Source organism: Bison bison, unplaced genomic scaffold (genome assembly GCF_000754665.1).
Source record: "Bison bison bison isolate TAMUID 2011002044 unplaced genomic scaffold, Bison_UMD1.0 scf7180017864072, whole genome shotgun sequence".
Lineage (NCBI taxonomy): Eukaryota > Metazoa > Chordata > Mammalia > Artiodactyla > Bovidae > Bison > Bison bison.
Genome location: NW_011494644.1, coordinates 1,709,786 through 1,720,934, shown reverse-complemented (window position 1 = coordinate 1,720,934; position 11,149 = coordinate 1,709,786). Strand labels below are relative to the sequence as shown.

Below are 11,149 nucleotides of genomic sequence, written 5' to 3'. Positions count from 1 at the left end.
AACAGTGGAAACAGTGTCAGACTTTATTTTTGGGGGCTCCAAAATCACTGCAGATGATGATTGCAGCCATGAAATTAAAAGACGCTTACTCCTTGGAAGAAAAGTTATGACCAACTTAGATAGCATGTTAAAAAGCAGAGACATTACGTTGCCAACAAAGGTCCATCTAGTCAAGGCTATAGTTTTTCCAGTAGTCATGCATATGGATGTGAGAGTTGGAGCGTGAAGAAAGCTGAGCGCCGAAGAATTGATGCTTTTGAACTGGGGTGTTGGAGAAGACTCTTGAGAGTCCCTTGGACTGCAAGGAGATCCAACCAGTCCATTCTGAAGGAGATCAGTCCTGGGTGTTCTTCGGAAGGACTGATGCTGAAGCTGAAACTCCAATACTTTGGCCACCTCATGTGAAGAGTTAACTTATTGGAAAAGACTCTGATGCTGGGAGGGATTGGGGGCAGGAGAAAAAGGGGATGACAAAGGATGAGATGGCTGGATAGCATCACCGACTCAATGGACATGAGTTTGAGTGAACTCTGGGAGTTGGTGGTGGCCAGGGAGGCCTGGCGTGCTGTGATTCATGGGGTCTCAAAGAGTTGGACACAACTAAGCGACTGAACTGAATGAAGCCTTTTCATTATGAAATTTTGTTTTTTCATTACAAAAATACTTGTTTATTATAGAAATTTGAAAGCTATAGAGAAAAAAGAAGTGAATCATGTATAAGCAACATTTATGGACGTCCACTGTTAACCTTGGCAAAATGCCTCGTAAGGTAGAAAGAACAGAGTGAGGGATGGAGGACAAGAACCAAAGGAAGAAAAATAAAAATTCTCATTTCTTTTTCATAAGTGTTTTTTCACTGTATCCAAAGTTCTTTATAAGCATTTCAGTGGGCTACATAACATCATACAGATGGATCACAACTTTTTTTTAACATTCTGTTGCAGCTCAACATTCATTTTGTTTCCAAATGTCCCTGATAACAAATAATGAAGACACAAAAATCTTTGTCCACATTTTTTTCTTTTTTTTTGAAACAGAGACCTGGAAATGGGATTACAGCCAAGGTTTAGAACATTGCAAGGCTTTTGAGAGCAAGGTTTACATTCAGGAGCTTTACGTGAGAATGTTACACACCTTCACATTCACCAAGTATTAGGAGTTAAAAATCTGGACTATCCTGGTGGTCCAGTGGTTAAGAGTCTGCCTGCCAATGCAGGGGATTCAGGTTCAATCCCTAGTCTGGGAGGATCCCACATGCCACGCTCAGAGCAACTAACCCATGCACCGCAGTTACTGAGCCTGTGCCCTAGAGCCTGTGCTCCACAAGAGAAGCCACTGCAGCTGGAGAATAGCCCCCTCTTGCTGCAACTAGAGAAAGCCCATGAGCAGCAACGAAGACCCAGTGCAGTCAGAAATAGTATGTAACAGTCAATTACAATTTTAAATCATTGCAGTGTTGTTAGGGAAATTAAAATGGAGGAAGTTCTGTTCAGGCTTCAGAAGCAGGAGAGCAGGCCTCTGACCTGCTTCTGATCTGCCTGGACACTGCCCAGATTCTATGCCTGCCTGCCAGCACAGCAAGTCAGGCAGAACTTTAGATAAAAAAGGAGTGGGTCTTGGAATTCTTGAGTCGCCAGAGGTCTAGCCAACCCTTCAGGGTCTAACAAAATCCTATGGCTCAAAGGGTAAAACAAACAGCATTGTAAAGAGGTGAAAGTAAAACCAGAGTTGCATTTTTGCATGCAAAGAGATACTATTTGCGGCCTGGGATTATAAACAGGAGCCCCTGAAACTGCAATCTGAAGCCTCACCCTTGGGATGGATGCACAGCCCGGTATCTTTTCCCAATCGAGACTCCAGATTGCTGTTAACAAGAAACTTCTCAGCCCTGTTCAAGTCTGGGTGTAGGCTGGCCCAATTTGACAATGTATGTACTGTTAACTTCTCTCTATTGTTCCTTTTTTTTTTTTTCTTTTAATGACTGTATATTGAAATTAAGTCAAATCTATTAAAAATTGAAATTGTTTATGTGTGTAACAAGTGGTTTCTTGTGTAAATGAATCCTTCAAAACTAAGATGAAAGTAAAACTTTCAGCAAAACATAAATTGGTGCTGTGAGCAGGATTCGTGAAACAAAATGCCGCTCAAGAAGAAAGAGGTTAAAACTAATTAAGTTTTTATTTCTGGATGGGAAGATTTGCCTTATTACTTGTTAGCTACTGAATGGAGCATATGCACTGGATTGTGTGTGAAACGGGACCTCAAATTAAAGCGAGCTGAACCTTGTTACTGAACGTTTGTGGCTCGTGCTAACTGAGAAAGGACAAGAATATACCACACTGGTAGGAGAAGCTGAATCCTGTCTGCCTACCATAAGGTGCATGGAGCTAAATTAAAATTAGTGAAGAGAAATTAAAATTGGAGAAAGAGTTATGCAATTTGCAAGGACGATTATCCATGTTACAATGTCAAAACTACATTTTAGCTGACTAAGTCTCCACTTTAAAGTCAGTAGCCAAAAAAGCCACTGTAAAGTTTGCACAAGCTAAATATTGAAGTTGGTACAGCCAGGTTAACAAAAAGAAAGTTTATCTGGCAATAGCTAAAACAAGAGTAGCCTGGGACCTTAATGCTTGAGATGGAAGATTAATCCCTCCAAAATTCAGGGACCTGCCCAGACTCTAAACTTTTGGGGAATACAACGGGTTAAAGGACATAAAGAGATTTTACCTAAGGCTAAACAAAAAATAATGGAATTTCAAACTTCTGAGACAAAAGGCACAAAAATGCATAAAGGATATTTGGCTTCTGGTGACAGCATATTCCACATTTGGGCCAGATACTGAGTCCACTTTACAGAGTAACTCCATGTGAAGAAACTTTTACAGAAAGAAAATGTAAATGAGGTAAGAGCTTTTAGATAAACTCTATTAGGAATAATTATGCTTGGGCAATGTGTACCTAAAATAGTTTCTCCAGATTTGGTAACTTTAATTTCTAGGCTTGTGCTAAATCACATTAAATGATGGAAGTTTATTAAATAATTAGGCCATTTCCAAATAAAATGCTAAAATAATTACTAAACACTGGTTTCTATTTATAGAAAAAAGGTTTAGAACTATTAGCGAATATGTTTGGTACCATCCTGAGATGTTCTCTATAAGAAAGCAAGTATTTTTAGAAATTATCACTGGCATTTTAGGTTCACCAATGTACAGAATGCTAATCTAAAAGAGAGTTCATGGTTGCTTAAGGAAAATAGAATGTGTGTTTCTAGTAAAGTATGAGGAATGGAATTGCAGTATGTTAAGGGAAAGGAAAGGTCTGACTTACAGGTATCTGTTTCTGAATGGGAAAATAAAGTTATGGATACAGAAAATATTCAAAGGTAAATATAGAACAGATCACTTAAAGGGTAAATAAACTTAAGTCTATTATCAAAGGCACTTCAGCATCCCAGGGAAACTTCTACCATGCATAAAACTGTTTTCTCAGGGTCCACTTTCCACAAACCTTTCTTATCATAAAAATCTGTATGTCCAGATAAAATGTTATCGGTCATAATTCTAGTTTTTGTATTAAATGTTACATGTCACAGCAGTAACCAAGTTACTTTGTCAATTGCAATATAATCAGATTTTAAAGTTTCCTTCTTAAGCCATTTGTCATATGGATAGCTCATGCTTCCACTCTGATGCCTTTGTGAAAAAAGATGCTATCACCTGGTCAAGATTTACAGAAAGGACCTAAGAGTACATTAAAATTAACTAGATAAACCAATTTTGTTATTAACAGTAAGCTATTATCCAACTAGAAGTTGGCTTTCTCTCTCTGTTAAGATGATAACAAAGTTTTCTTGGAATGTGGCTTCTGATAACAGAGTATGTGAATGTCTTTGCCTTTAAGTGATTTACATTTGTTTTTAAAGGGTTTTGTTACTTTGGTAAAGTAAATATTATTTCACAGTCATCTGTGAAGGTTGTGGCACACATAAATAAAACTCATTCTGCTTCTACAAAAAATTAACCCCTCATTGTCAGACTTTTGCTATCCTGATGTCCTTAGGACAAGGCACAGTCTACTTCTCAATCAAAGAATGTAAAATAGCTATTTAAAATAGCTATAAATCAAACAGTCTAGGCTATAGGAAATCCAAGATGGCCACTTGGCTTTTCCCAGTCCCCTTACAAACCTCACTTTTTATTTGATGGGATAAAGTCTCCCTTGGCTGCAGGGTTAATACCCTTACACACACAAACACATACAGACAAATTTTATGTTTCACTGAATATTAAATTCTGGTTTTGTTAATTGAGATGTTGACCAAGACTAACTTATAGACAGAGTACATCATGAGAAACGCTGGGCTGGATGAAGCACAAGCTGGAATCAAGACTGCCAAGAGAAATTCCAATAACCTCAGATATGCAGATGACACCACCCTTATGGCAGAAAGTGAAGAAGAAACAAAGAGCCTCTTGATGAAGGTGAAAGAGGAGAGTAAAAAAGTTGGCTTAAAGCTCAACATTCAGAAAACAAAGAATATGGCATCCGGTCCCATCACTTTATGGCAAATAGATGGGGTAACAGTGGAAACAGTGGCAGATTTTATTCTAGGGGGCTCCAAAATCACTGCAGATGGTGACTGCAGCCATGAAATTAAAAGACACTTACTCCTTGGAAGGAAAGTTATGACCAACCTAGACAGCATATTAAAAAGCAGAGATGTTACTTTGCCAACAAAGGTCCATCTAATCAAGGCTATGGTTTTTCCAGTGGATGTATGGATGTGAGAGTTGGAGCATGAAGAAAGCTGAGCGCTGAAGAATTGATGCTTTTGAACTGTTGGAGAATACTCTTGAGAGTCCCTTGGACTGCAAGGAGATCCAACCAGTCCATCCTAAAGGAAATCAGTCCTGAATATTCATTGGAAGGACGGATACTGAAGTTGAAACTCCAAAACTTTGGCCACCTGATGTGAAGAGCTGACTCCTTTGAAAAGACCCTGATGCTGGGAAAGATTGAAGGTGGGAAGAGAATGGGATGACAGAGGATGAGATGATGGATGGCATCACTGACTCAATGGGCATGAGTTTGAGTAAACTCCAGGAATTGGTGATGGACAGGGAGGCCTGGCATGCTGCAGTCCATGGGGTTGCAAAGAGTTGGACACAACTGAGGGACTGAACTGAACTGAACTTCCCAGATAGTTCCTTACTATTATGTTTATTGCTAAAAAGTTAACTGAATTATTCTAAAGCTTATTTAAGTGATCTATATTTGGAGAGATTAGATAGCCCATTAGCTACAACCAGGGATCATAAAATTACACGTATCTATCAATGAACTGTATGGTAATTGGAGTTTATGGGGAAAACAACAAAACAGTAACCTTGGGTTTCTGGAATAGGAAATTTCCAGAGGCTGAAAAAATTATAAGAGTAATCAATTTGCTGAATTATATGCATTATGTGTGTGTGTGTTAGTCACTCAGTCATGCCCAACTCTTTGTGACCCCATGGACTAGCCCACCAGGCTCCTCTGCCCATAGAATTCTCCAGGCAACAATACTGGAGTGGCTTACCATTTTCTACTCCAAGGTATCTTCCCGACCCAGGGATCAAACCCATGTCTCTCATGACTCCTGCATTGGCAGGTGGGTTCTTTATCACTGTGCCACCTATTACAAAGGAACAAACACAAATCCAAGCAGAAGTCGATCCAGACTCCTGTGACATAAAAGGTTTGACTTTGTGGGTACATGAAAAATGTAGCCACCTGGGAGGAAACGCAAAGTACAGGTGGGCTCAGGACTGAGCTATTTCCTTAACTATGGATGTCATTAAAACTGTTGTTTTAGTGTCCAGCTTGTCAACATATTAAGCACAGAAGCTTGCCCTGTCTGATGCTTTGTGACCCCATGGACAGTCCATGTAATTCTCCAGGCCAGAATACTGGAGTGGGTAGCCTTTCACTTCTCCAGGGGAATCTTCCCAACCCAGGGATTGAACCCAGGTCTCCTGCATTGCAGGCAGATTCTTTACCAGCTGAGCCACAAGGGAAGCCCAAGAATAGTTGAGTGTGTAGCCTATCCCTTCTCCAGCGGATCTTCCTGACCCAGGAATCAAACCAGGGTCTCCTGCATTGCAGGTGGATTCTTTACCAACTGAGCTATCAGGGAAGCCCAGAATCTTGCCACAGCTAGTCAAAGGACAATTGGCATGTGGCAAGCTGCCTAGGAAAATATGACAAATTGATTATATTCATCCATTAATTTGAAACAAAGGATGCCAATATGTGAGTACTGCTGTGGACACGTATTCTGGATACTTAGTGCCCATTCTCTTCAGGAAAGCCAGATCTGATCAGACTAATACTATTAAAACATTGAAGATAACTAATAAGATGTTCCACTTCAAAGTCCGAGTGACAATGGGTCACATTTTAAAGCTAAGTTAAGACAAGAGTTTACCCCAGAACATAATGTACAATGGACCTTTCATATTCCTTATCTCAAGCTGCTGTTTGAGAGAATGAATGGTCTGCTTAAACAGCAATTAATAATTTGGAAAGGACTCTTAAAAACTGGAGAACTATTCTTTAATACTGTCCTGAATATTTCAAATAACAGACCTACAGGAGAATCAGAAATTTCTTTGATGAGAATGACTATGCCAAATTTACAAATTCATAACATCAACTTCCATCTTTAAACAACTGAGTATTGGGAAATTAGCCCAGGGGCACTAGCTCCTTTCGGAGCTCCTCCTGAGGCTGCTGGACTGAATTTGTGCTCTGTATCTGAACACAGACTTACTAAAAGATCGATATGTACTGTTTCAACTGGTATTGGAATTAAAATGCCTTCTGGACACTTTGGATTAATCAAAGAATACTCCAGTTTAGCATTAAAAGGGATCTGTGTTTGTGGGGAAGTTATAGACCCAGACTACCAAGGAGAAATCAAGTAATTCTACAAAATCAAGGAAAAGATAATTATTTATTAATAAACGACTGAATTGCCAAATTGCTGATTCATCCGTGTGTAACTGACTACAAAAAGGAGAACCTCCCACCTAATTAACAGATAGAGGTGATGGAGGGTTTGGATCCACAAATGAAATACATGCAATTGGAGCTAAAGTCTGGGTGAAGGAGGCTAACGGTCCTCCCATACCTACTGATGTCACTGTGCAGGGGAAGGATAATACCATATTAGTAATGATCACCAGACAGGAAAAATGGAAATACGTGCCATTAACTCACTGTCATTCTTGCGAATAGATTTTTCTTGGAAGTTTGACCATAATGTGGATTGTCATCCATGCCTCAACCCCTGGCCATTGGAAATCATCAGAGAACCTTCAGCTAGAGAAATGTGAAACAGATCTGAACTCAAGATAATTTCACCTGCCCTGCAAACAAGTTCTGGCCTTTTAACTTTGACTTTCTATGGATAAAATTTATCTGTCTGCTAGATTATACCAGCTTCATGTGTTACCCATTGTATTTGGGGAAGAGTATTGATTACCACATTTTACTGGAAATTATTTGGACTTGAATAATCATACCCACTTACTGATACAACTGTGGAAAGGCTACCAAAGGACTGCTATGTGGACCAACATCTGGCATTTGGGAATCCTGCTTATTGGAGAACTCTATTAACTATTGTGAATGGACTATCTTCCCTAAATCCTGAAGTATGTTTTTCAGATTGCCCTCAATTTGTATGTAGTGTAACCCATTATGTAGAAACAATTTCCATGTATCAGTTAGGAACCCCTTTTTCCAGATGCCTAACACATGTTAATAATTTATATTGGAAGGGGACCACCTATTACTTTCCCCATGAGAACTCAGGTATTGTGGACTAGAATGTTATTCCATATTCTTTCTGTTCCCAATATTAGCTTTCCCTTAGAACCCTTATGAAAGATTTTGCAAGGAACCAAAGAGTTACACGGGCTTCCCTTGTGGCTCAGCTGGTAAAGGATCCACCTGCAATGCGGGAGACCTGGGTTCGATCCCTGGGTTGGGAAGATCTCCTGGAGAAGGGGAAAGCTACCCACTCCAATATTCTGGCCTGGAGAATTCCATGCACTGTATATGTGTATGTATGTATGTATGTATATATATATATATATAGTCCATGGGGTTTCAGCCATGAAATTAAAAGATGCTTGCTCCTTGGAAGAAAAGTTATGATCAACCTAGACAGCATATTAAAAAGCAGAGACATTACTTTGCCAACAAAGGTCCATCTAGTCAAAGCTATGGTTTTTCCAGTAGTCATGTATGGATGTGAGAGTTGGACTGTGAAGAAAGCTGAGCGCCAAAGAATTGACACTTTTTGAACTGTGGTGTTGGAGAAGACTCTTAAGAGTCCCCTGGACTGCAAGGAGATCCAACCAGTCAATCCTAAAGGAAATCAGTCCTGAATATTCATTGGAAGGACTGATACTGAAGCTGAAACTCCAATACTTTGGCCACCTGATGCAAAGAGCTGACTCCTTTGAAAAGACCCTGATGCTGGGAAAGATTGAAGGTGGGAGGAGAAAGGGACGACAGGATGAGATGGTTGGATGGCATCACCGACTCAATGGGCATAAGTTTGAGTAAACTCCAGGAACTGGTGATGGACAGGGAGGCCTGGCGTGCTGCAGTTCATGGGATCACAAAGAGTTGGACACGACTGAGTCACTGAACTGAACTGAAAGAGTTACAAAATTTCATAGATACAGGTAATCAGACCTTGATAGAACATTCTGTTGTTACTACTATTGCTACCAATAAGTTAATGGATGTAGGAGTTGATGTACCAAAATATACTTCTCATTCATGGTGGAACTTCTTCTTTACTAAGTCCCCTACTGCTCAAAAAGTATTTCCTGCATTGCTTAACCCATTACTTGTTTCTTTGATCACTTTATTTCTATTGACTATCTGGAATTGTTATGTGACTTATAGAATGAAGAAGCCTACTTGTGTTATCTTGCCTATTCCTATGCATTTCAGCCTAAACAATCCTGAGCCCAGCTTTTAGGGAAAGTAAAATGAAGGAAGTCTTGTTCAGGCTTCAGAAGCAGGAGAGCAGGCCTCTGATCTGCTTTGGACGAGCCTTGACACCACCAAGACTCTGTGTGTGTAAGCACAGCAAGTCAGGCAGCACTTTAGATAAGAAAAGGAGTGGGTCTTAGAATTCTTGAGCCCCTGGAGATCTGGCCAACCCCGCAGGGTCAACGAAATCCTATGGCTCACAAAGTGAAACAAACAGCATTGTAAAAAGGTGAAAGTGAAAACAGAGCTGCATTTCTTCATGCAAACTGTTAATGATACCAGTCTGCAGTCTAGGATTATAAACAAGAGCCCCTGAAACTGCAATATGAAGTCTCACCCTTGGGGTGGATACACAGCCCAGGACCCTTTCCCAGTAGAAACTCCAGATTGCTGTTAACAAGGGACTTCCAGCCTGTTCAAGTCTAAATGTAGACTAGATGTAGTCTAGATGTAGACACCACCAATTTGGTGGTGTATGTGTTGTTAATTTTCTCTATTGTTTCTATTTCTCTTCTTTTAATTACTGTATGTTGAAATTGTCAAATAATCTTTCATAAAAATTTGAAATTGTTTATGTATGTAATACCATGTGGTTTCTTGTGTTAATGAGTCCTTCCAACCTGAAAGTAAAACTTTCAGCAAAAAAGTGCGTTAAATTTTAAAACAACTAGCAACATTATTTTACAATAGCAGTCTATCTTAAATATGGATAAAAGTGATGGATAAAAGATATATAATCCAAGAATGTAAAGTAAAAAATGAAAGTCACCTTCTCACAATTTCAACTCTGAAGTTACCATTATTAAACATGCCTCCACACATACACAGCCTCCTGAACAGCGATTTGTTACAATTAATGAGTCTGCCCTGACAGACTGGATACAGACTCAAAAGTATGGAATATGTTGCTAAATCTACTCATCCCAACCTTCCCCTCAAGGAGACCCACATTGGATCCCTGGCTGGGGAAGATCCCCTGGAGAAGTGAATCGCTACCTACTCCAATATTCTTGCCTGGAGAATTCTATGGACAGAGGAGCCTGGCACACTACAGCCCATGGGGGTCACAAAGTGTCCCGCACAACTGAGGGACTAACACACTCTCTCACTAACAGTAAAGGACAAATAAGGATAGCAATAATAAATGTTCTTTGTAGAAAATCTAAAAATAAAGAAAAGGAGTAGGAAGAAATTTAGTTTGTCAATCCCAATAACTAGAGTCAACACTTTTCACGTGGTGAATTGAATTTCAGACTGTAATTTCTACTATTTTAAAGAGCCTACAGATAGAAATTTCCTGTGTTGGCAAAGCACAAAATACAATGGCTATGCCGGTAAACAATTCTCTCATTGTCCTTTTCCTCAGGAATTGAGGTGAGTAATATTTTACCTGTTTGGATTTTTGAAAGAGCAAGTTAGCATTCTCGTCTCTATGGCAACTCTTTACGTAGTGATTGATAGCGACCGCATCCACTAGAGTCTTTTCATTTGACATTTCCAACCAATCGAGTGGAAGCGGGGGATTAGGGGCGTTTCCACCGGTGCGAGAGCCAACCGCATCTGCCTTCCGTAGGCCGTGCGTCATCAGTCTACGCCAAGGGTACCGTTGACCCCCTCCGTTTAAGGAGAAGTAGTGCTGCTTCCGCGGCAATGAGTTGTGCCCGGGCGTTGGCGGCTTGCTGCCTGTGGCGGCTGCGTACAGGCGCCCTGCAGCCCCTCTCAGGTAAAGGGGAAGCCTGAGCGCGACTGCGCGCGGGGCTGAGGAGCCCAGGAATTTTCGCCTTAGGCTTAGGTCGTAGAGGTCACGGGGGGCAGACGTTCATACGTCACAGGGCTGCGACGGAGGGCGACTGCGCGGCTGGAAAAGCGGCGCGAGGCCTGCAGTCGGCCGCGGAGCCCGCCGGACGGAAAGGGGGTGGGTTTTCCTCAGTTTTCTGGCGAGCCCATTCGGCGTCCGTGCGTTTGGGGGATGACGCAATTTCGCGCCTCTTCTGTGACGTCACTGCAGGTGTGGTAGGCGTTCCGAATTGAGGAGAGTTGGCAACCTTGAAAGTTTAGTTTCCTAGGGCGGGGGGGGGGAGGGGGTGGT

General features: G+C 40.9%; 1 protein-coding gene across 3 annotated transcripts in view; it reads left to right on the top strand.

Annotated features, from left to right (window-relative positions):
* Nucleotides 1-10,650: 10,650 nt before the first annotated feature.
* COQ7 (coenzyme Q7 homolog, ubiquinone (yeast)) overlaps nt 10,651-11,149 on the top strand; it is a 14,165-nt gene continuing 13,666 nt past the window's right edge. The window contains exon 1 of one of the 3 annotated variants that reach the window (XM_010837111.1): nt 10,651-10,783. In XM_010837111.1, the coding sequence (XP_010835413.1) occupies nt 10,711-10,783 (73 nt within the window). In that variant the 5' untranslated portion in view covers nt 10,651-10,710. Of the gene's footprint in view, nt 10,784-10,874; nt 11,069-11,149 lie in introns of those variants that run through there. The other 2 variants (XM_010837113.1, XM_010837112.1) reach the window with 2 other exon arrangements.